The 27,413-nt window shown below is 38.8% G+C and overlaps 1 protein-coding gene across 1 annotated transcript in view; it reads right to left on the reverse strand.

Moving 5' to 3' along the window:
* ccnd2a (cyclin D2, a) overlaps positions 1-25,938 on the reverse strand; it is a 160,314-nt gene extending 134,376 nt beyond the window's left edge. Inside the window, exon 1 of the mRNA XM_056250993.1 lies at positions 25,685-25,938. Coding sequence (XP_056106968.1) covers positions 25,685-25,747 — 63 coding nt within the window. The 5' untranslated portion in view covers positions 25,748-25,938. The remainder of the gene's footprint in view (positions 1-25,684) is intronic.
* Between the last annotated feature and the right edge of the window lie 1,475 nt (positions 25,939-27,413).

The following is a 27,413-nucleotide window of genomic DNA, read 5'->3' on the forward strand; positions in this document are numbered from 1 at the left end:
GTTTTTGCAAAACGCGAGTCAAAGAGCCACCAGACTGCCCTCTTGTGCATTGTTCTGTAAATGCATAATAGACACACTTTGGATCCAAGAAACCCACTCCAGTGCCCATGCAGCATGCATCTCTTCAGTAAAACACGGATTTTGAGTTCCATTTACTGGAAAAGCAGTGACTGGAATAAGAACAATCTGGAACTTGAGAGACGTTCACCTCAGTATATCCCACCATTCCAGCAGCTGACAGCTTTATGGTTCACAACGCAAAGCAAGTAGAACGGAGCAGCTCTCCAAAACAGCTCAAAGTATGTTTTACATGCCACAGCTAGCATACAAAAACCTTCCGTAGCTCACTGACATCGAGACAAGCATGTGTTTTAGACCTGCTTCCAAGAAAGAAAGAAAGGACTTTGTCCTGTTTTTTCATCCTAAGTGGAGTTTAGGAAGTTCAACTGGCCTGTTCTGAGGAGAGAATGTATCAAGACAACAGCTGGCCTGCTGATGGGGCCTTCTGTTCCCCGTTTCTGAGAAAGCTAGTAAGGACAAGATAGCTATGTCTGGCCAGAGGGAAATGACTGGAAGTAGAGATGAGACGAGGAGAAGGCAGGGGAGGGAAGGAAGCAGCTGGGAAGCTGATCACGTCTGCTTTGACAACATACTGTAGTGGCCATGGTCTCTAAGCCGCTGAATGGAGGGTAGGCCTTGCACAAGAACAGAACGGGGAAATGTGCAGGAGCCCGTGTGCGCTCACAGGAAACCCCAAATGAAGTCAAAATTTATAATAGTGGGATTATGTAACAGGAAGCCATATCTCCATCTGCTCAAGAGCCAAGCCCTGGGAGAAAGGGGGAAATTACAGAATAATGCACTTCAGACGTTAATTCAACGCTTTTGGTTCTTCGGTTCAGTGACGCCCAATTAGACGGCAGTGAATGGACCACAGATAGCAGTCGAGCCTTGTGTAGACTGCAGCAACTGTATCACCTCAAACAATCTATCTGTACTACTTTTCCTTTTTCCATATCGAAAAACATTGCCCCTTTCCCTAAGGCTTATACTTGATTTATGGCAATGTCCAACTTTAATAACTGGACTTTTACAAATACTAAAGAAAATACTATGGAGTGATGGAAAATGCCGAAGTTCACCTAAGAACTTTCCCACTATTTGCAAATACATTACAAAGATGCTTTATGGCCATTTTAAAGGTGTTCCAATCTAGGTGGTTGCTAGATGATTAATTATCAGTCCAAGTCAAAAGAGCACACTCTCAAGACTCTATGATATTCTAGTGTCTAGATATGGTTTAGTTCACCAAAACTGTCTTTTTTCCCACCCTCGTTTTATCGGCAGGCAAAAAATAATCCTGTTGTTTAGAAAAGCACCAGTCCTCAACAAGCCTTACCAATTGAAATTATCATTAACAATGTTAACATGCTACCAAAGTATCCATTAGCAATCAGATTAATGGCTCTATCGACTGAGCTCGATCTGAATTAAATTTTGATCGGATTGAAAGGGGCAGTGTAGACCTAAAATAATTTGATCACTAAGAAAAAAATTAAGCATGTAAACAAACACTTGAATCAGACTATTTTCTCAATCCAATTCGAAAATACCTTGCGCACATGTGCAGTGCCATGATGCGTATGTTTAAATGTTTTACGCCTTACAAGCGTATTTTATTTACCTCTCACATCTTGCAAACTGTTAAGTGCGGAGAATGAAAACTTTGCTAAAAATGCTATTTTGATGCTCTTTCTTTTTAGATTATCAAGGTAATAACATCAATTATACTCAAAGAAGCTCTGGTGACATTAGCAAAGTGATTTTCACTGCGTTCCGAAATGTGCGAGACCACAATTTATAATGGTTGCATTCTGAGCATTACCACAGGGGACAGCATAGTTATTGCACAGGTGTGCCTTAGGCTGGCCAAAATAAAAGGCCACTCTAAAATGTGCAGTTTTATCACACAGCACAATGCCACAGATGTCGCAAGTTTTGAGGGAGCGTGCAATTGGTATGCTGACTGCAGCAGGAATGTCCACCAGAGTTGTTGCCCGTGAATTGAATGTTCAATTCTCTACCATAAGCCGTCTCCAAAGGCGTTTCAGAGAATTTGTCAGTACATCCAACCGGCCTCACAACCGCAGACCATGTGTAACCACACCAGCCCAGGACCTCCACATCCAGCATCTTCACCTCCAAGATCGTCTGAGACCAGCCACCCGGACAGCTGCTGCAACAATCGGTTTGCATAACCAAAGAATTTCTGCACAAACTGTCAGAAACCGTCTCAGGGAAGCTCATCTGCATTCTTGTCGTCCTCATCGGGGTCTCGACCTGACTGCAGTTCGTCGTCGTCGTGAGTGGGCAAATGCTCACATTCGATGGCGTCTGGCACTTTGGAGAGGTGTTCTCTTCACGGATGAATCCTGGTTTTCACTGAAATAGGCCTTTTGTGTACATAGAAAAATTCTTAGATCTTTGAGTTCAGCTCATGAAAAATGGGGGCAAAAACAAAAGTGTCGCATTTATAATTTTGTTCAGTGTATGAAGGTTATGAAACAACATACCACTCTGAGACAAAGTCAAATTTCCAGGTGAGTTTATTTGCGCAATGGCTAGCCAGTTTGCAACTGTAAACAAACTGTAACAATGGTTGATACATTTAGTAAGAGAGAATAAAACTTCTGAGTGATATTCTCATGAGATGACAAACAAAAGAATGGTTCAAATTCATCGGGAACCGTAGCCAAGCACATGATTGAAGCAAGCTTCGTTTCTCATGCTTTGTAGGAGCACTGGCACAATATAGGAAATAGGACAAAATTAAGCAGCTACATATGCACTCTTGGATGTAGAGAAACCCAAAATTGCTGGCTGTAATGGAAATATAGCTTAATTCAAAGAGTAAAATCAAGGAAAGCATTCAATCAAAACCACCGTAGAGTTAATGTAACCAAATGACGTAGGCCGCCGTGAAAAGCTTTGTTGTTCATTTGGAGCCAAACAGTGTTAAGAGAGGGAGAGAGAAAAAGAATCATTACAGTTTTATTGGTGTTTGTTTTTTCTTGCTTTCTTCTGTGCTTTAGGGGTGTTGTCAAATGCATTAATTGGACACATATGATGCAAAGAGTTATGACAGATAAACGCATTCCAACTGGGGGTGTGAGCAAACGACCGAGAAGCCTGGAGACTTACACAAAAAAAAACTCAACTGAAGTTAAACATTGTTTTTACATTAGCTCCCATGCCTGTGTCCTTATCTAAGAGCGTTTCTCTTTAGATTAACCCAAAAAAACACTTTTTAATCATTTTAAGAGCACAGTTTCTGTCCTGTGTTTACGTATTTCCTGTTTACACAGGAAGTTTAACCTGCATATATCAAATACACCTTTTCAAAGTCAACATGAAAAGAAAACTCACCATATCTATTGTCTAAATTCATGTTAATTTATGTGAAAAAAATCCTCCATGTATGTTTTTTTTATTATTATTATTTGACCTTGTAATTTTTCCTCAAAATGTTATAACTCGATCCCCCAGTAAAAGGACAGACGTTTCTCTTGTGACGTATGCCAGACCTTTCCAATAATTTAGTTTGCTTAAATCCCGCCCTTTTCTTACAGTCGACCTAAAGTTTGCATTCAGATCTGCCTCCATCCAATCAACAACCGATGTTAAGACCCGCCCTACATTTTCTCGACATTTCTTTCATTTGGATGTACGTCACAATACAGAAGAACAGATCTGTCGCTACTTCTGATTCATTGCAACTTTAAATACCTAAAATACCAACGTGGAACAAGGGGAGGGACTTTCAATTTTGGAAAAATGAAAAAAAAAACTAAATGTTCACGTGTGTTTCTGCTAAGACTGTTACTATGAATTTAAGAGTACATTTGCACATAGATAGACTCAAGCTAACTTGTTAACAAGACATGGCCTGTGTATTGCATACTCTCCTAGTAGGTACCTATTTTGAATATGTAATTACTTGGTGACCGCTAAAAAGTATGTTCTAGTATGAGTGTGTATATGCAATCCAGGTGTACTACATTCACCATGTTGTCAAATTTCATGTGACCAACTAGTGTCAGTTGCATCGTTTCTCTGCCATTCTAAAAATAGTAAAGTGGCCATGTGCACTTCGGAATCTCTCAGGAAGTACTTTATTACACTTATACATATAGTATAAGTAGTATACTTTTTGCCAACTGTTTTATGAATACTGTGAATACTGTTCTTCGCCTCTACTATATAGTAGAGAAGTACGTGATTTTGGATGCAGCCATGGACTCAAAGCCCCAAAAACTCTAACTCTGACTTCACAAGGACTTTAATCTAACGTACTTCAAAGTGAATCTGCTTGCTTAAGCATTTGTTCCGCAAACGTTTTGTTAACATACTATGAGACTCTAGAAGGTCAGCCAAGGAGTCTGTTAGCATTTTTCAACGTGTAAACTCAGGAAAGTAGCAAGATCAGCACCAAGCACCGTACAAAAAAATTTGACCAGCGGCTAAGTGAGAAAGCATTCTAGCTATGCGCTGGATGGGACACAGGTGATGATTCATAGAGTTTCATCCCTCAAACAAAGGCGGGAGATACGCTACGGCTCGGGTTCCTGACGTGTTTCTGCAGCTGCCTGGCCGCAAACTTCATACACACCTCTTTCTGTTTACTATCCAGAAATACAATGTTTACATTGTGGCTGATGTTCTTATGTAATCAACGTCAGTATGTGTCGCTAATATGACGGGGACCTGTACAGCGTTCAAACCATGATGCTCTAGATTAAACCCATATCACCTGAATAAGGTCAATGTTTAAAGCATGCACAAACAGATTTTAGCCAAGTAGCTATTTGATACTGAAGTCTACAAATGCAACCAGTGGCTTATAGGCCTATATGTGATTAACACAGAGAAGGTTTTTCTTCAAAGATAAACACAGAAGAACCAGACTAAATTTTCTCATTCTGTGCTGCCATCACCTGGAAGATACCAGTTTCCTCAAGTTAAATTAGGTATCCGATTTTAAACTTATAGCTGTATATTCAAGTGATCGCTATGCCAAAGTGGCATTAATATAAGTTGTATATACAGTAAAGAGTGGGAGAGTGACCCCCTCAAAACGTGGATTACACCAGTGGTGGGAGATGACTTGAAGACTCTTTGTAAATATAACAAACTCTGAGAGCACAGTTGAATGACTTAATTGAAATCGAATATGGGACGAGTCCTGTCCATCGTCATGTGCACACTGGCCTTATCAGGACATGTGCAACTTTTAAACCGTCCAGGCTGCACTCTGGGAAACTTGTCCCTGACAGCTGCTGAAACAGGATTGAATCCTGTCCTATGTTTTGTTGTATTGTTCTCTTGGCAGGGAAATTGATTCATTTTTATAATTTTACTTTGTCATCATTATTTTTAAGGAGGTAAAGGATCCTTATAAACCCTGGCTGTCATGACAACAGAATTTCATTTAAAGAAATTGGCAGTGAATGTTTTAGGCAGTTTTTGAAGAGCTTTTGGGCTGGAAATCGTCAACCCAAATGATAAATGATATGATCAATAAGTTATGACAACATGTGTTTTTACATTCTTTAAATCATCAAAATAAGTTAAGCAATTTTCAACTTATACAAGTTATACAAGATTCAACTAATTTTTTATGTCAGTTTAATGTCATTTAAGTTGAAATGACCTAAGCATCCAAGTTGATTGTACTTAAAAATTTAAGGCAGCAACTTTTTTAGTGGTTCTGTGGGAGAACAGAAAACTCTTGAAATGGAAATGGGGGGGGGGGGGGGGGGGGGGGGGTCTTTTTTTGCCAATGTGAAATATAAGGAGAATTTTAAGCCAGATGAACCGCATCTGTGCCTAATTCACAAGAGTGAAAAGTGTTTCCCCATCGGGACAAGAAGAGGTGTGAAGACTTGCCTCTTCTGTCACCACCAGGTTAGTGTTTGGGTGGGACGCAGCTCTCTAGGTCTGGGCAGGATTTCACTGAAAACCTTCAACACTGTCATATGTGAGCGGTGGAGGAAAAGGCGTCTTGAGAAACGAAGACAGCTGGGCCAGCAGTTACGCATTCAGAGTTCTCATCACTCTAGGAAGAGTTTGTCTTTGAATTCTGTGGGAAACATGAACCTGTAACACCAGATTTGCCACTCCAGTATGCCAATAAATACAATGTAATACTTATAATTTAAAAAAAAGTTCACAAACAATCAGAAACCTGCAACTTCACTGGTTGTGCTATACTTGTTTTAATGAGGTGGCTTATATCTGTTTGTCTTTAAAGATAATCAATTCAGACTGAAAAAAATCAAACTGAGATCAATTGATATTACAGTACTTGTATTCAGCAGACACATAAAATGTATTAATAGTTACAAAGACTTTTACATGGTTACAAAATACTTCTATTTCAAATAAATGCTGTTCTTAAAACTTTCTATTCATCAAAGAATTCTGGAAAAAAAACTATTTTTACTGTTTCCACAAAAAAATATTTCATATTAGAATGATTTCTGAAGAATCATGTGACACTGAATAGTAAAGTAATGATGCTTATTATTATATTAAAAATATATATATTTGTAAATGTTTCACAAATATTACTGTATTTGATCAAACACATTTAGCGATGAGCATAAAATATTTATTTTTATTTTGCCATGACTCTGCAGTTTTAGCACAGTGGTTCAGAATAGTTGTGCAGGTATACTCTTACTTGGGCTGAGACTGATCAAATTTTAAAGATTACGTGGCCCGCTGTAAATAACATCTCTTTGAGTCCTTATAAACACAATAGGATCTGAAAGAATGGGGTTCTACTCAGAACATTCAGGCATGTGTCTTTTTTTTAATTTTGCATCTCATGACCCATCCAAGAATCATACAGCTTTGCCTAGTGACTGGTACAACACACAACCCCCATCCAAGAAACATCAAAATTTACGAAAAACCACCCTCTGGAGAGACAGTAACTGTACCTCACAGACAAACACATCTGTTAAAAATGAGCCTTTTTTTGGATCCTTGACTTTATCTATAACTATGACTTATGACAACCATTGTAAGTGAATGTTTTTAGCATGACTAGCCTAGCTTCAAATTAATAGCCACAATCATGCATGAGCAAAGTTGTTTAGAATAGTTTAGTGTCAGTCTGGTGTTTCTTTTTCTTTGGCTTTGCAGACACAAGGGTTTTTCTTACAATACATGAGAGTAATGCCAAAACCTAGAGTTTCCAAATGTCTGATGCCTATAGAAACACAAAGAAGACAAATCAATCCTCATGGACACATGTGCGTGCACAGGGGTTAGTTTGATGTCATGCAGTACGACATCTGAACTATTCTTCACTGCATTGTTACTGGGCAGCAGTGGCCCAAAATTAACCACGATGGAAGGAAACTAGACAAATTGAGAAAATTGTGCTTTGTTTGGCCAGTTTCCTTTGTGGTACCCATTTTACATAAGGTAGAACAATAAAACAGCATAACATCTGGGATTCTATTAAGTTTACGTCACCTATTGGCGAAGAACCTTTAGGTTTTAAAAAGAAAGATTATTTGAAAAATGTTCTGAAAAAAATGTGAGTGGTGCTTGCCCATGCTAGAATGATTACCAGGGTGTTGATATGCAGTTGCTAAGTGTTGCGATTTCTACAGCAATTGATATCTCGTTGAAATAATTATGAAAACGTTAATTAATAAGAGTTTATTTCATCAACGAGACAAAAAAAGGCCAATTTATTTATTGTAATTAAAACATACTGTTGACGAACATATGACAAGGAAAATACATCACTGCAAGATATTAACGCACTAACAGTCAGGGACAGACCTGAAAACCATATGAGGCCTGGGAATCCAACTTTTTCAATCCCACCGATATGACAATGTCCTTTTCCATTCTCTTGACCTTTCCCCCAGTGTGGTCAGCCTCCATAGGGCCCCTCAGGGTGGCAGAGGTGCTTTTAAATGCGATGGGAGGAATCTTCCTCAATTCACTCTGCCAAATGTCTGCTCTGCTATTCCTTCAAAAGAAGCCACCGGGCGGGAGTGTGTGTGTGTGTGTAAAGGCCTTCTTACGATAAAAGCGTATGGCCTTTAAGTATAAGCAGACTCCTTTGTCTGTCTGCCAGGAGTCATTTATATCTCCCGGATTAGTGGGAGCGAGAGCAAAGCCACGAGGCCCGATGTTTTCCAAACACATTGCAGTTAAAACAAGAGGGTCGTTCTGAAACGGCTCACTTGGGGCCTGGTACCCTCCAGAAAAGTGCTTAAATAGAGTGCGATGAGCAGAGACTAGAGCTAAATCATGCTCTAGCATCGTGCACACGAAGCGGGAGAGCGCTAAATAAGGCCAGGCTGCGCACGTCCCCGGCCCACACGTGAGAAGCGCGTTTGATGTTTCTCAGACATCTCTCGCTGGTGCCGGGTGCATTCGCTTGGCCCAAGCAACTTCACGAGACTCTTGTGCATTCAGGGTTGTTCACACGCTCACCGGCGGCTCATCACATGGCTTGACCTCCTTGCGGTGTACAGTTCCTTGTGAACGCAGGAAATGCGCCGATGTCAAGCGCGAGTGTGAATTATTAACCGGTGATGTAAGGAGCCGAAATGTCTGCGCCGATGTTATGACGCTCGCCGAGTAAAGTGAACGCTTTGTGCAGTCAACCCTACTGAATCGGGTCAGAAGCCATCAGCGCAACAAGGCTCCACACTCCACACGGGCATGTGGGATCTCTCTCTAAACCCATCACGAATTCCTCGCTCTTGGCAGCCACTCAAGTCTTCGCCTTATAGCCTCGATCTCTCTCTCTATCTCAGCGTTTCTCCTGTCCGTTCTCTCTCTCTTTTCATCAGAGCTGGCAGTGGAACTGTAGGCTGCATTCTGCACTAATTAACAGCCTTCAGAAGAAGACCACCAAACTGGTGAACTGGCACACTCTAAGCACACTTTGTTTGTTTTTCTGCGGCAGTCAAATGCACAGACTCCATGTCAGCGTGTATCAGGCAGCGACGGGGCCTCTGGGGGAGCTCAACACGCTCCTTCTCTGGATACATTGAGAGTGCAGTGTACCTTTTAAACTGTAAGCTGATATTCTTCCTTTCCTCGTCTTATGTTTCCCATACACTACACGTTATTAATCCTGATTTTCCACTCGCAGACAGTTAAGGGAGAATACTGAAAAAATGGCTGAAATAGGAATTCGTTCACATGAGTGACGATTGCTATGCTTGTTTGACTTATCAAAGACCCGATCTGAGAGAAGCATCGATGTATATTTTGCAGGTTAAATATCTAGAACTGTCTACAATCCAAGTCCTGCAGTGTGAAATGTGTTTTTGACTGGAACTGACATTAGCGATGACAGACAGTTGTGTAGAGTGATCCGACAAATTTAAAAAGTCTTTAACTTTAATAGTTCTCCCGCAAAATGTAATTTCTGTTTGTTTTTTTATAAAGTACATTGATTTGACATTGTATAGACAAAAAACAGCTGAAGCATTCTTCTACTTGTATGATCCACAGAAGAAAGTTAGTTATACAGGTTTGGAATGACATGAGGGTGAGTAAATGGTGACAGATTTTGTTTGAGGGGTGAACTTTAAAATCCAAAGTATACTTTACTTTTACACTTTTTATGTGTACAATTGGGTATGCATACAGTGCATACAAATGTCAGTACGCGTTAATTGAGTCCCACCAGCGCACCATTAAAAGGCTCCCAATTAGCTGACAAGGCAACCCACCAACGATTTAATTTTGAACATTAAGTTTAACACTGGCAATGGCTAGTTTGGAACTAGTCAAGTACAGCTATGCTGTTTACTACAAAAGAAAAAAAAAGGGTCAACCAGCGTAATCCTATTAGTGAAGCTGTTTGAGACTATTGCTAAAAGAACTCTGGTGGGGACACCATCAAACCAGCATCCCATCCTGAGGCCAAGCATCCAAAACACAACATTCTGGTAAATAACTTTCTTACTAGAAAGGCCAAGTTCTAAGGCAGATAATTGATTACTGGAGTTTGGAGCTTATGCATTTATCCAAATCAACGTATGCAAGAGTATTCATGGAACTTGACATACATTCAAGCTATAGGATCAAGACTAAAGACAACGAGTTCATTCGAGCCTCAACAAGGAAGTAGGGCAGCGCAGCGGCATGCTGGAAAAGAGGCGCTTGGCATAACGGCACACAGCTGAACGCAGGCAGGGTGAATGACTCTGTTTCTGTGTGTGTTGGGCAGCAGGCCTCATTAGAGGCCAGGGCGACAGAAGCCCTGCAGATGCAGCGAAGGCACCCCGGCCCTGCTCTCAAAATCCGAAGCCCAGACAAAACCACATTGTGTGAGGATTTATGGGAAGGCTTATGGACTCCATGAAAACAAGGCGCTCTCTGAAAGACACACACTGAGTCGGTGTGATGACAGTCCCTCAATGGTTTGGGGAGAACAGTAAGCAGTGTGGGTCTGTGTGAGAGAGAGACGGACGAGGACTGTGAATCAAACTGGAGGAAGATGACACTTGAAGGGTTCTGGTGGTGGCAGGAGGGGGGCTCGCAACCAAACAGCTGCGTGACGGGAAAGCGCAAGAGGAAGCAATCTGTGAACATACTGTTTGATATCTGAATGGGAGCGGGGCAGCTAGAGGGACCAGCTACATGCTAAAGACTCAGTCAAGAGTTATAGGAAATTACAAAGCGATTCACAGACAGGTCAATGATGTGATTCTCATTTTTAAATAAAATAATAAAATAAAAATATATATATTTCAAATATACAATAACTTGAGTGTATACCTCTTCTATGATTAGCATTTTTTAGAAATTCAAATTTAAAACTAATTTTGAATATGTGATTAGGCATAAAGTGAAAAAGTGACAATTGTCCTAATTTGATAGAATTGATATAATTTTCTATTATTATTTCTTTAAAGCAACACCAATTAACTTTTCCTCAGCGGTCGCCCTACAGGTTGGAAGCAGAATTGTCCATTACTGCTGTCGTAAATAATTTAGCCTTCCGCAGCCTACTGTCGCACACACGTACGCTCGCTGTTTATCCAGCACCGGCTTTGGAATCAACAATGGCAGACATCCCAACCTGCAAGAAGTCATTTCAGGGAGGTATATCTTGGTGACTGGATTGTTGACGGGGGGTGGGGTTGACTAGCTTTCGTGAGGCACACTTGCAAGGTCTCTCGCTCTCTCCCTCTCTGCCGTGCTCGCGCTATGTATGTTATGCGCGCAGTATGTTCTGTCTTGCATGCGCGCTCTAGATTCCGGCAGATTTGATCTAATTTGCGGGCATCAATATGCGGGAGACTCCCAGGCCACAGACAATTTGAGGAAGTGGTGGGGGAAGTGACGTATGCCGTAAAGCAGTCGAATTTTGTAGCTCTTTTTGTGCTCGGGTTACTACCCGAAACCCGAAGTTACATAGTGCAAGTAAAAGCGATACAGACCACGTCAGGCTATGGCAGTTAACCTATTGTAAGTCGATGTACCATCACAAGGGTCTTGGAAATATATTATGAAGGTTGAAAAACTACATAGTGTTACTTTAAAGAAATCCTGAATAATTAACAAAACTGTTTATTAATTTTTGAAAAACTTATACAAAATTTAAGTCATGTGGTGCAACCAACATTCATAATGTATATATACTCTCACCTAAAGGATAATTAGGAACACCATACTAATACTGTGTTTGACCCCTTTTCGCCTACAGAACTGCCTTAATACTACGTGGCATTGATTCAACAAGGTGCTGAAAGCATTCTTGTTGGCCCATATTGATAGGATAGCATCTTGCAGTTGATGGAGATTTGTGGGATGCACATCCAGGGCACGAAGCTCCCGTTCCACCACATCCCAAAGATGCTCTATTGGGTTGAGATCTGGTGACTGTGGGGGCCATTTTAGTACAGTGAACTCATTGTCATGTTCAAGAAACCAATTTAAAATGATTCGAGCTTTGTGACATGGTGCATTATCCTGCTGGAAGTAGCCATCAGAGGATGGGTACATGGTGGCCATAAAGGGATGGACATGGTCAGAAACAATGCTCAGGTAGGCCGTGGCATTTAAACAATGCCCAATTGGCAATAAGGGGCCTAAAGTGTGCCAAGAAAACATCCCCCACACCATTACACCACCACCACCAGCCTGCAAAGTGGAGGCATGATGGATCCATGTTCTCATTCTGTTTACGCCAAATTCTGACTCTACCATCTGAATGTCTTAACAGAAATCGAGACTCATCAGACCAGGCAACATTTTTCCAGTCTTTAACTGTCCAATTTTGTTGAGCCCTTGCAAATTGTAGCCTCTTTTTCCTATTTGTAGTAGAGATGAGTGGTACCCGGTGGGGTCTTCTGCTGTTGTAGCCCATCCGCCTCAAGGTTGTGCGTGTTGTGGCTTCACAAATGCTTTGCTGCATACCTCGGTTGTAACGAGTGGTTATTTCAGTCAAAGTTGCTCTTCTATCAGCTTGAATCAGTCGGCCCATTCTCCTCTGAGCTCTAGCATCAACAAGGCATTTTCGCCCACAGGACTGCCGCATACTGGATGTTTTTCCCTTTTCACACCATTCTTTGTAAACCCTAGAAATGGTTGTGCCGTGCGTGAAAATCCCAGTAACTGAGCAGATTGTGAAATACTCAGACCGGCCCGTCTGGCACCAACAACCATGCCACGCTCAAAATTGCTTAAATCACCTTTCTTTCCCATTCTGACATTCAGTTTGGAGTTCAGGAGATTGTCTTGACCAGGACCACACCCCTAAATGCATTGAAGCAACTGCCATGTGATTGGTTGATTAGATAATTGCATTAATGAGAAATTGAACAGGTGTTCCTAATAATCCTTTAGGTGAGTGTGTATATATATATATATATATATATTTGTGTGTGTGTGTGTGTGTGTGTGTGTAGAACAGAAAATTATAGCACAGAGGACCCCTTCAGACCGCATGACTCTCGCTTAAAGGACAACTCCGGTGCAAAATGAACCTCGGGTGTAATAACACATTGGTACAGACTAAATCGTTCCCTGAGATTTGTTTTCATGATAATCGAATGTAAAGAGTTTTATCTCTAAAAACAGTTTAGCTTATAACGCTAGTATATTGGGCATCGAGTAAGCAAAAAGAGATCGCTAGTTAATACCATTAACAAGGCTCAAATTACCCCCACACTAACACGGCAGCACAATGAGTGTCCTTACATGCAAACCGAAGCATTGAGAACTTTGTAAGTGTATAGACAGTTTAATAAGAAGATACTTTACACAGACAGTACAGTTAGCGCATACAGACAGCAGCCATCTTGGAAAACAGTCTCGATTAGTCAAACCACGAACACGGTGATACGTGAGCTGAACTGTGACTTGGAATCTCATATGGTCCGTTGTTTCCGGAAGAAAGCACTGAGTGCATAAGAGAAGCACTGAACGCAACAGAGAAAATAAAAAAATAAATATAATTTATCTTATCTTCAATATTATCTACACGTACTGTTCGCTCACCTTCGTGGTTCTATTGATCGAGACTGTTTTCCAAGATGGCTGCTGTCTGTATGCGCTAACTGTACTGTCTGTGTAAAGTATCTTCTTATTAAACTGTCTATACACTTACAAAGTTCTCAATGCTTCGGTTTGCATGTAAGGACACTCATTATGCTGCCGTGTTAGTGTGGGGCAAATTTGAGCCTTGTTAATGGTTTTAACTAGCGATCTCTTTTTGCTTACTCGATGCCCAATATACTAGCGTTATAAGCTAAACTGTTTTTAGAGATAAAACTCTTTATATTCGATTATCATGAAAACAAATCTCAGGGAACGATTTAATCTGTACCAATGTGTTATTACACCCGAGGTTCATTTTGCGCCGGAGTTGTCCTTTAAGACTTGTAACATATCAGATAATTTGACCTTTAAAATGTCAAGTGGTGAAACATTAAAATGTAACAATAATGTATAAATGATAATAAATTAATAAACAAAAATAATTATTAAGATGTGTATGCTCACATGTATTCAAGGTGTAATGAAAATATGCATTGTTTTTTACTTAATGGTTACACCACATGACATTTTTATAGTCATTAACTTTTCTTGAAAAAGTTTTTAAAAACCATATATGAAGCATGAATATAATAGTACATTTAACTTGCCGCATCTTTTACTAGATTTTAAAAGGCTTTTCCTTCTCTTTATCATGGGCACAATACGTCATGGACCCAGATATCGATCCAAAAGAAGACAGAGAGATCTATAAGATGTTATATAATAAACCCCAGTAAGTGCTTCACCAGTAATTCATTTCAGGCAGCCCTCCCAAGTACTTCTCCAAACAGATCCATTACCGCCACAACAAAGAAGGCACCCGCCCCTGCTCAGCAATCCTCCGACTAGCGTGCAACTGTGCATGCGTATCGCTCTGATGGCGGGAGAAGGGGGTGTCGAGGTTAAGGCTGGATCCCTGCATGGTCTCAATGGTGTTCTTGTGTTCGGCACCACGGAGGTGACTAGCTATCAGGGCCCCGCTTTGCGCGCACAGCGCCCGCTTTTTCCATTCTGTCAGCACCGAGCAGCACACTGGTTCCTTCCAAACTCAGCGCCACTTCATTAAATGACTTTAGACTCTTGGCAGAGGTAGTGGGAAAAGTCTATATTAACTGTGTGTGAGATCCATGGGGCGGCCAACAAAGGCTGTGGTTGTTCCCCCTGTAAGGGTTCGCTGTGCCGGGGAGGGGATTTGGGACCTTTAGGGGTACCTGCGGGTCTTGGATACTCCTTAGCTTGTTAAAGAAAGTCACGGTGTACTGCAAGTAAGTACCCAAACCTGCGTGATGACATCATACAGAATGATGCATCTGATTGGCCTGTAGACATTGCTGAGTAGTAACTGATTATATGAAATCTGGACAGCGCCGCCGCTCCCACCACGCGCATCACGCGCTGTGCGTAGGGCACCAAGTGCTGAGGGGGCACCAAAAATAGCCTAATGAAAAACCAATCATCAAACTTCTTGTTATAATCAGATTCAGCGCGTTCTTCCTCTTCATTCCGCAGCGGCGCCGAGCAGAGACAGAGAGCACGTCAGAAACACAGGACAGGGTGTGTGTGTGTGTGTGTGTGTGTGTTCATGTGTGTGTTCTTCTGAGCCTCATTGGTCTGTCACTGCTCGTCAATGTCAGAATATTTGAGATGACCAATCAAATCAAAGTAGGCAGGCTTTATGTCCACAGACGCTGAGCGCGAATTTTAACAGTGCAACTCGACGCTTCAGTGTACGGTCAAGTGCGAGATAAGATGTAAGTAGCTAAACTTAACTTTATTTGACAGGTTTTTTTAGGTCATAAATGTTAAACGAATGACAAAAAATAATTAGGCAAACTAATATAGTTTTGTCTAATTTCGCCATTTTTAACTGAAAATAGGCCTGTAACATGTAGCCTAGTGTAATAGTTTAGGCTACTGTCATTGTGAGGGGACAAGAAACATGAACAAAGCCGTTTTCATCATGTTAGGCACAGGATTTATAATGAATGTGTACATATTGAGAATAAAATACAAATTGTAACCTTTAGTAAATTAAAAAAAGCCAACTTTAGGAGGGGAAGAGACAGGGCAAGATAAAAACAAAGAGAAAAAGAGTGTGATGCTGATGAGGAGAGAAAAATAATCAGCTGCCCACTGACATGGTTTTAAAGCTGTTGTTATCGAATTATTATTATTATTTTTTTTTTTGCCTTCACAACATCTTAAAATGCACATCTGTAGTTCAGAAAAATCCAAAATTTCCCCCGAACACCCCTAACTAACCTGCCTCAAATTCGGGATCCCAGTGATTATAAAACCATGCCATTGCATGGTAATGAAACTAGTTAATAGTAAACATTAGACCCTAATCTAAAGTGTTACTTTTTAGCTTTTTAATTTTTTTACAAATCATACCCTCATTGGGGGCTTAGCCCCCCAAAATGAAAATCCTAAATGAAAATGTTTTTTTTTTAGGGGGGGCGGGGGGGGCATCATAAATGAATTATGCTTAGGGCACCAAAATGGCTAGCAGCGGCACTGAATCTGGATTACGTAGTCAGATTCTAAAAAATGTATTATTACATTTTAAAATACTTGTAATCAGACTACAATTAGTTTTTGATTAATTACACAGTTACTTAATATTCACAAAATGTCAGCAAACTAGTCCGAATTCATTGATTCTCCCGAATTCTTCATTTTTATCTTTTTAATGTTCCTTTCTAAAAGAAGTCTATTGCTTATAAATGTTCAGAAAGTCTTCGAGTTGCGTGGAATTGCGCACACAGGCTGGCCACTACTCACGCAACTATTAACAAATTGTTATAAACAAACTACTGTTATAAACAAATTAGGTCAAAAGTAATCTAAAAGTTGTCGGATTATATTACATAAAATGTAATAGATTATGTTACTAACTACAATTTTCATAAAGTAATTTGTATTCAGTAATGGGTTAAAATTTGTAAGTAATCTACCCAGCATTGTCTGTATAGAGGACATACACGAGTAACACACACAAAAAAAAAACTCCTATTTGCTCTACCTGGCTGTCGTGGCTGATGAATCGCAGCATTTGTGCTTATTCATTTCATATCGTGAGGTCATTACTTTACATAGCTGAAGTAAAGCTGACCGACGACGTCGCCGTAACAGGCCTGTCCTTCAGAAATTAAGCTACAGTGATGGTGACGAACAAGCTGGCACCGCCCTTAAAACAGAAAACCACAGATGGGGATTTTCAAAACCAGCGGTTCAGTTTTGACTGAACAGTCGCTTGCGGTCCCCCTCATACATAGGGATCTATTGAGCGCCCTTGCCAGAGCTATTTACACAACTTATTGAGTGTTAAAGGCCTCTCGCCCATTCTCAGCTTAATTGAACTAGCTTTATTCTCAGCTTTATTGAAGCAATAGACACTTTAAAACACTCATTCACACAACTGGCTATGGCGGAAAGTACAATCATTCAGCCGGGTGCACTTTTTGCTCCCCAGGCCAGTCCCGAGTCCCATTCTCATTTAGCAGTAAAAACAGGCAAAAACTATCGCAGCCTATTGCAGAACAATAGCTGCCTTTTAGAGAGCCATGAATGTCACACGCTGTTTTGAGTCCTGTGGCGGAGACTGAGAGAAGCAGTGATGTCAGGATTTACCGTTTGTTTGTGGGAGAGCTGGAATTAAAGTGAAATAAGGAGTGATGAGAGAGATGGGACAGTCTAGAAACAGCAGGATTATGGGAGAGGGTCAGACATCCATCACGGCCGTTCTCAGTCGGCGTGACCTGAGGTTCCCACACAAGTGTGCTCACTGCCTGCTATGTGTAAGAACGCACAAATAAAGACATTCATCCTGCTATCTAAATGAGGACATAGCTTACCATAAACTTAAACAATACTACTCATAAAGCCATGTTACTACACATTAATGCTAATTGCTAACACGAACCAAAAACGCCATGGCCATCCAAACGTGCCACTTCAAATTTTTGAGCCAGGTAAGGCTGGCCACACACTTGAAGATTTTAAGCCCAGTTTTGGGCCCGATTTGCACCCCCCAAGGATTTTTTTTTTTTTTTTTTTTTTTTTATTTAAACAGGAAAAGATTAAGAGCAATCGGGCCTGACTCAGCATAAAACTGATTTTCAGCAGGTTCCTGTTCTGCAGAACATGAATACCTCAAACACAACAGAACTCCAAGACCATACAATAACAAACACACAACAAGCACACAAACCACGACAGTAAACAAGCATCAGCAGGAGGCCATAAAGCCATCTCAGTGGTCACAGATATACCTGTCCATCAGATGGCGAGCACAAGTTTGTTTAAATAGTCTTATTGATGTTATAGATCTGATGTGCTGTGGAGTCTCATTCCAGGCTCTAGTGAGCAAATTAAAGAAAGATCTCTGTCCATAGCAGTTCCTAAAAGCCAGTATAGGGAGAAGTCCATTTGCAACAGATCTCGTAGTGCATACGAGCCTTGAACTGAGTTTAGGAGCCAGCGCAGTCAATCCCGCAGTAGTATGATGACCATTTAAGATCTGATAAAAAAGGTTCAAACCATGGCTTATTCTATAGTTCTGAAATGTCAAGGCATTACTCAAAGATAGTGCAACACAGTGGTGAGTCCAGCCTGGATCTGGGGTGTGTGGCCTGATTCGAGGCTTCTCGCACCTTTTTTTTGTTTTTGTTTTTAAATCCTCAATTGTGTGGCGTTATTACGATTATTTTACTGCTCCCTTTCACGTCGGGACCCACACGTTCCCAAATCATCAAAAACAAACAAGTTTGATATTTACGACGCCTCTGATGTGATACCCGCTATAGCCAATGAGAGCAAGCGAGCTTCACCAACCAGATGTTGCGTGCTTCTATAGATGAAACTTGGCAAACATGCCACGAAAGTGGAGTATTGAGAAAGAAATTCACCTATATTCTTTTTTTCTCCTTTGTTTTTCTTCCCATTAAACAAAACTCACACCAAGAGAACACGCTGACTACGTCGATTGCCCATTTGTTTTTCTTCTCAAGTCACGTTTGATCTTGCTGGTCTCACTGTGAAAATGTTACTACAAATCGACAGCTGTGTGGTCTTGGGGTCCGGAAGAATCATCTAGTGTGTGCATTCGGAGGATTATAATGCTAAAAATCGGTTGAAACTTCCCTTAGGCCTATGTCTGTGGTCTACAGCAGTTTTAAAATCGGTTAAGATTTGAAAATCATCTAGTGTTTCCCAGGCCTAATCCACTAGGCCAAAAAATCTGAAGTGGTAAAAATGCACAAAACAAAAGTTATATGGCCACATACATACATACATATAAATACATATCCTTTTTTATCTTTGAGGATGTGCATGGATAGCCCAGACATGCACAATTTAATTATGAATTCAATGCTCAAGACTATAGGCTATGAGAACCGAATAGATGAATGCTTTGATTCACAAACACACACTTTGTGAATGTGCCACAGATTATCTACCTAAAGCCCGGGACACACCAAGCCGTCGATCGGCCGACTTAGTTTTCTCGGTGTGTTCCGCACAGTTGGATCTAGGCGGACGCCTTCGGCGTTTTTCGGTGAGAGCGAGAACTCTGATTGGCTGATCAGCTTAATGAATGAGTGCACAATAATAATAGCGAAACTGTAGCAAAGAAGTCAAAACGGCACAGAAGGCTGTTCCAATTTTACGTCATCTTACCTGGGTGTTCCTGGGCGGTTATTTTAATTTTAACATGCAGTTTGTGTGACGCAGGCGACGCGATGCGACAAAACAGTCGGCTTTCATCAGTGTCCCTTGGCGAATAGGCTATTTCAATAGCCTATTAACATGAGCGGAGTGGAATAAAGAAAGTCTTTAGCAGGATTGATATTCAAGTAAGCACGCACTGCTTTGTTTATGGTTTGTGTATCTGCAGCGTCGGTTTCCCTTTTTGAATGACGAATATAGATTAATATAGCCTATCTGCAGAAATAGACAGACTCATTTACACGCAGGCGCAGAACACGCATTCTAGCTGACAGTCGGCAGTAGTTCTCTCCATAGGTATCATATTAACGTTATATGATATCTATGGTTCTCTCGGTGCGTTCAAGTCTTTTTTTACAGTCTATGGTTCAAGTGCAGCTTTTCCCCCGACGCGAGGCGACAACACAGTCGGCTTTCATCAGTGCTAACGTTCTTTGGCGTCGGTTTGGTGTGTCCCGGGCTTTAGGCGTCGGTTTGGTGTGTCCCTACCCTCTGAAACCACACACATTCCCTGAGGAAAACAGGCTTTGATCAAAGATGATGATGACCATAACGGGTTAAAACCTGTGATAAAGAAAAAAACAGCATGGCCTTTCTAAAACTGTTAAAACCAAAGGAGGCTTGCTTGATAGTTAAGCACACCACCATCATCCAAGGGGAGCAAGAAAGACGGAGTGATCTCCCAAATAAATCAATTAGGCCTACAATATTTGCGTCCTGTCGACAGGCACTCCTGTGTGATCACCGCGACTCTGGTTCATTTATTTGTTCTAATTAAGAGAGTCTACAGTCGGCCGGGCCTGATTAAAGACCCACTCCGATGAAAATAATGTTTTTCTAGGTGTTAACATGTTCTTGTGGCATTTTTCTGATGTTAGAGGACATACCTTGAGAAAAATCAGCTCAAAGTTGTATTTCTGAGTATTTCTACATTCAAATGGCTGTGAATCAGTAGCAGACGCCAAAATGCCGGCTAAAATCGACTGGAGTTGTGACGTAGTAACTCCACTGGGCGTCTCCACACGCGACGTCTTGGAGTGAAATAATGATCGGTGATCGGTGATAACTTTGATTAACTTCGGATAATAACAATTAACGTGTATATAATACTGTTGCCCCACCGGTATTGGGGGTGTAAGCTAGCGGGAGAGACAGAGCTCTCAGCAACGGGCAGGGGGAGGGTCGTCTCCGTGCCAACGGCTCCGCCCACAACGCAGAGGCGAATTGCTAATGAGCTACTGCCGCTCTGCTGAAGCGAAGTCCCAGAAAACGGCACAGGTTTTGTGATTTTGGCTAAAAATGGCATAATCATAATTTAAAGACCACTGGGAATGTTTAAAAATAGCTCAAAATATGATCGGAGTGGGACTTTAAGCTGTTGATCCCGGGATAATTAAGAGCAGTGCTTAAACAGGGAGCTGAGAAGGTCTACAGCGGAGTTTTCCTGCTGACCACCCGTTTTTACATGCAGTCCTTTCACTCTAGCCACATTTACATCCATAGCTTCTCATTTTCAGACACAAACCTCTCTCTATCTCCCACATGCATCTCTCAGCTGCATCAGTCCCACACTTCGCCCAGATTTTGCGTGCGAGACGCCATGGTCTGATTTCAAACGTCGAGTCACGCTAGCTCTTTCCCAATGTGCGTGCGTACAGTATGTCAATGAACTTTGGATGCTATGTGTCAATAATTACTCTTTATTCATTATTTTTCAGTCGTGGACCACAAACGGCTCGGGTTACTCAGTAGGTAGCCTAATATCCTGGCTGCTTCGTGTTAACGTGGCATATAAAAAGCTAGAATCCACTAGCGGTGAATATGACAGTGCCTCATACATTCTGCCAACGGAAGCAGAGGATATCTAAGTACTAAAGTTCACAATATTAGGGAAAATCCCTCTTTGAGAAGCATTAACCATCAGTAGTTATAACTTATAAGTAGGTAACCATCACCCACAAGTAGGTGTTTGCTGCCACCTACTGGAACACAAGTGATAGGCTACTCAAGTTTTATTATCCTCATATTTCAACACAGATTTAAAATGTGACTGTCATTGTTACAAAGAAAATAAAAGTAAAATATAATTCATATGGGTATAAATCTATTATTTAAAAGACATGTATTGTTTTACAGTGTTGTTATCGGTGATTTAAATTAAATTAATTAAATATTAATATTAGAAAGAAATCGATAAATGTTGCCTGGCAACTAACTGAAATAAATACTTTAAATTTGACTTGCTAAAATTGCTAAACCAAAAACTAAAATAAAAATACGCTAAACAGAAATATAAAACAATAATACAAATGACGAAAGCACATAACAAAATCCTTAAAACTTAAACTAAAATGAAAATGAAAACTGAAAACAAAAAATAAAAGTAAATATTGATAAATACAGTACTAAAATAATACTGTTGATGTATCCATTATTTATATTATTCATATACAATATATAAACCATAATATACATACATATATAAATAATATAAACCATAATATACATAATAATAGCAATACCTTTTAACAATGATATAATATTTAAACATTTAGAAAACTATTAAAAGAAAAAAAGAAAATAAATTAAGAACAAGAAAATTGAGCACAGCTTGTTCCAGAAGGTTCCAGCGAGCCACATTACATGTTTAGAAGCAAATGCTGGCCCAATATGGCATTTACAAAAACGCTTTTTTTATGTTCAACATATATTTCCTTTTTACAGTACCATAAACAGAAAATGTGTTACCAAACTGTCTCTGACCTTAATCTTCCATCCACTAGATGGCAGCATTCTCAAAGAAATGTATCATGTTTCCTTATTCCTTTGTGTTAAGTAAAGCTGTCACGTTCTTTGTTGAGATTTAACACACTGTTTTGTGCTAGGTAAACATGATTTCATAATTGTATGTCATTTTTACAGCATAAACTGAGTCAAACCAGTTTGAGGGACTTTACAAAAGGGATAAGGTAAAAAAATTCCCATGTACAACTTGAGCTATGGTCTTCCTGTTTATAATGCAAACAATTTACCATAATGAATGAGTCATACGGAAGTTAGAGCTTTTATTGCTAAGCCAAGAGAAATTACTATTTTTTTCTTTTCTTGCTTGCTAATATAAAAGTGATTCATGGTTCATTATCTAACCATCTTAACTCGCTATTGTCACTTTTGGCCTGCTTACCTGTATTTTGTAAAAATACACTATTGTTTGTGTAAACTGCTTTCTTTTTGTGAAAAGCTCTGTAAAAAATAAAATTTAACTGGCTTATATTACATAATATTTATGTTCACCTATAATATTTTCCCTTAAACAGAAGCCATTCTCAACAATAGTAATTGTGTAACAACAATAACAATTACAATAGTAACAGTGATTAAGGAAAGAAAATAGTATAGATTTAGATCATATAGATATCTATATATTAAGGCCTAAATGACAATAACATTCTTGTTTATGTCTCACAAATTCCGCTTTCTTTGTTTCCATTCGCATAGATGCCAGGAAAGCATGACGTTGAGTCGACCCAGATGAGCCTTTCACTGTCATGCTATCAGTCCCACAAACAGCTGCTGAGAAGACAACTACCGTCATTTCCGCTTCAGAAGCACAACAAACAAAACAAAGAACGCATGGTATGAGTGTAAGGATGCACACGTTGAGCGAGCATTTTCACTACCACAATGAATTACCTACATTCTCTGTAGGTATAATATAGGTATATACTTTGAAATATAGGTAATCATTTTTGTGTGAGGGAAATCACAGTGACTTGAAGGGATATTGTCAATATTTCGATTTTTTTTTTAAAAGCAACTGAATTAGATTTAGGCCCACATCTAGTCATATATATATATATATATATATATATATATATATATATATATATATTGTATAGATAGATAGATAAATTTTACAACATCAGATGTGTTATATTTTTATATATACTTGAAACATTTCATAATTTTAGTTTTATATATAAATATATATATATATATATATATATATATATATATATATATATATACACACACACACACACTGTATAGTCATTCTATATTCTTCCTGACTGAAACACTGATCTTGAAAGTCAACAATGTCATTTCTCAGAAGCCAAGTCTCTTTAAAACCACAGCAGGTGACAGAATGCGTAGGAGATAAATCAACCATAACAGCCACACGGAGAGATCCGCCATTTTGATTTTAAACTAAGAAGGGTGCTTTAAACACTCTTAATGCAAAGGATTATTGAGATATGCAAGATTTCCAATCAATCAATTAATCAATCAATCTGTCCTGACAAATACACTGCTGTGAGGACCACTGAATGTTCAACCTGCTCTCTGAATGACACAGATCTGAGTGCCTCTGTCTCAGGAGTCAGAGAAGACACTGCGTTGCCGATCGAGCCCCCCCCCCGGCAGGAAGCTCCAATCCTCCACACCCCTTCTCCTCCCCCTCCCCCTCCTCCTCCTCCTCCTCCTCCTCCTCTTCCTCAGGAGAGAGGACTCTGGATGAACGCTGCGCGTGCAGCGCCGAGGCTCTGAGATGAAGGCTGTACCCACATCCTGTGTTCATGTTAAATGTCTTATACGAGCACCTGCCTTGCCTTGCCCTGCCCCTCGCCTTCTGCCATTACCCAAAAACTGAAACTGCTGAGGCATTTTCTGTTTTGTTTTTAGGGTTTTGCATTCTGAAAAGCATCTGCTGGGCAGATTTCTCAAAGGAAGCACTGCATACATCACTAAAAGCAAACAAACACTGTAAAAACACTGTGTTATTGAATGCCATATACCTTCCATCAACAAGGATTTTGAAACCTAATGGTGCACTTGAAACATCCATTGTGTTAGAACGGCAGCAATGACTCGCTGAGCTGAACATTACACCATCAAACTCTAGATTTGATCACTTAGGTTTTTGAAAAATGTTCATAATATTTCCTAAAAATTTATATATTTTTAATGGCTTAATTTAATGACAAGTGTGTGGTGTGACCATAACATAAAAAGTACTGAAATGTATGTATATATATATATATATATATCTTTTTTTATTTTTACTTTTCATAGACGTAAACAACTTCAATATTAATGTCAAAAATAATTTTTCAAAAAAGTTAAACAACTTTTTTTAAACCCATTTTAACTGTTTTTAGAAAAGATTAATAATTAATATCAAGAGTAACCAAATTTCTTGACCTTAGAAAAATATCATAAAAATTAAATTTTTATAAAAAGTCAAAATGTTTCAAAAATATACTTTTTAATCATGAAAAAAAAAATTGGTTCTTGTATTATATGCATTATGCCACACTGACTTTACAAAGTTTTGCAGATATAAATATTTAAAACAAAATTGCTTCACTGCTTTTAAAAAAATAATAATTAATTAATGTAATAAATTACCTTGATATTAACAAAATGTACATTTTAATAAAAAGGTTAATATGTGTTATATTAAAAAAGTCACATGACAACAAAGTGGGTTATGCCACACTGACTTGAATTTACAAAGTTTTCCAAATATAAATATTTAAAACAAAATTGCTCCACTGCTTACTTATTAATAGAAGAATTTATGTAATTTTAAGAATTTCAACCTATTAATGAGGTTTTTTTTTTCTTATTTAGAATCTGTGGACAGTTACACCACCTGGACATTTTTGACGTCCAACCTTTAAAAAAAACTTCAAAATTACTTTTAATTCACACATATGAATTAAAATGTGTTAATAAAACAGTGTATTCAAAAACATTCTTGTATGAATTACATGTTAACGCATTTTGAAGAACTTCCGTACAAAACAAGCGTCACGTCACCGACCCATATAAAAAAAAATACAAAGTGCGTCCATTTGCATACAACATATATTTCACATTTTTTAGTCACCCTCTCCCAAACGATTGCATACATACATACACCTATACGAGTCATGAAAATGTGGACAAAACACCTTGACCCCTGAACTTCACGATATAAAAAAAAAAAACACTGAAAATAAGTAAGCCGCCCACCGATGCTCCCTAGGGCTCAATTGCGCAAGAGTTTATCACTTACGATAAGGATCTCATTACGCTTCATTCTTTTACGAAAGAAACGCGAGACGAAAATTACCACCTTACTAACAATATTCCTGTAGTTACCCATAAAGCTACTCTTTGTGTCACAACAAACAGATTTTGCTAAAGAAATATACCAAAAATCACTATTTTTCACCGACAGACGTCCCGGATGTCTGCCAACATCTTACTTGCGCTCGTTCTTTCAGAGATGAAAAAAAAAAGTGCTCGTATCATCGACGCAATAAAACAGTTAAACTCACACACAACCTGTAGAAATCTTAAACATGCCCCTTACCGAATTAACTGGATTTTCTGGCAGTCTTCGGCATGCGACATCCTCTCGTAGTAAAGTTTTCATACAACGTGCGACTGTGTTGTTTACAAAGTATTGAACAGAATCCCGATTGGTCCGGGTCGAGTCAAGGCGACGCCCCGAAGCTTAAAGCCCATCTGACGCGACGCGACAAACCTGTAATCAACGCCGCCTCATTTCACCGCGTACGTCGCAGATTCGTTAATTATAATGGAACGGTTCTAGACTGTCGAGTCGCTTGCAGTGTATATATAGCCTACGTTATTTATTTAGTAAGTTAGAGAGTTGGGCTTTTACCTCAACTGTAATGATCAGATTTTGCATAAGGTGGCGCCATTGTCAACCTTCTCCTCGTTGTTTTAGGTCTAGCAAACGGGGAAATTTACCATCCTTTCTTTTTAAATAGTGACATTATGTTTATGACCAGTAGGCATCCCCATACTATTAGCATAATATCATATAACTATAATATATATACAATAATTATATATTATTTAAATAGTAAAAAACAGGCTTTTTATGCTCATTTAAATGTTAAAATATGGGCAAGCATAATTGTCATAAAAATTAAATTCACAATAACAAAAAATAACTGGTCCTAAAAATGTGACCTGTGCAGATTTTTTTTAATAGGATTCATTAATATGAAGAGTAACAAAATGTAAAAAACAAAAACAAATTGATATTAACAAAATGTGCCTTTTCAAAAAAAGGTTGAAATATGTTACTTATTTTTAAAGTCACATGACAACAAATTGACTTCATATATAGGTCTATAAGTTCCAAATATAAATAACATTTAAAACAAAATAGTTTAACTTATTAATTTGAGTTTTACCAAATTGTATAATTTATACACTGAATCAAGTCTACACTGCAAATATATATATATATATATATATATATATATATATATATATATATATATATATATATATATATATATATATATATATATATATATATATATATATATATATTGTTGGATGTTGGTTTAACTTAAAAAGTAATTTACCTGGGGCCAGTTGCATAAACCTCTAAGACTATAGTCTTACAAGTTAGACATCAACATTTTTTCTTTAAGACATAGCTTTTTTAAACCAGTAACTTAAAAACAGATTAGCCTAATTTGAAACCGAAAACTAAGACTGACTGCCTCTAACTAACTGCTATGGGTCATAGAACTTAAGACACTGTCTTAACATATTGGCTATTTATGCAAATGGTTGCCTTAAAATGTTGAGTTCATTGAAATTAAAAATTTGAGTTAATGCAATAAACAAGATTGTTTTTATGAATAGAAACTCAAACTATTATGTTATCTGCACCACATTAGTTATAAGTTGATTTGACAAAAGATAAAAAGTTGTGATCACAAATCATGAAAATATATTTTTACAGTGCACATATTACCACTCATTGTTCTTTTCTTAGACACCACATTCTAGTTTGGTTGCTTTTGTATTATTCGCTATCTTTATTCATTTGTCATGTACACTGTAAAAAAAATGTTCTTACAAAAGAGTTATTACAACATGTTTTTACATTGCTTTAACTCATCAAATTAAGTTATTTTCAACTTATTTTGTTATACAAGATTCAACTATTTTTTGTCAGTTTAATGTAATTTAAGTTGAAATGACTTAAACATCCAAGTTGATTGTACTTAAAATTTTAAGGCTGCAACTTTTAAAGTGTACAATTTAAATTT

The sequence above is a fragment of the Rhinichthys klamathensis genome, unplaced genomic scaffold (assembly GCF_029890125.1).
Source record: "Rhinichthys klamathensis goyatoka isolate OS25496 unplaced genomic scaffold, OSU_Roscu_1.1 h1tg000076l_1, whole genome shotgun sequence".
NCBI lineage: Eukaryota > Metazoa > Chordata > Actinopteri > Cypriniformes > Leuciscidae > Rhinichthys > Rhinichthys klamathensis.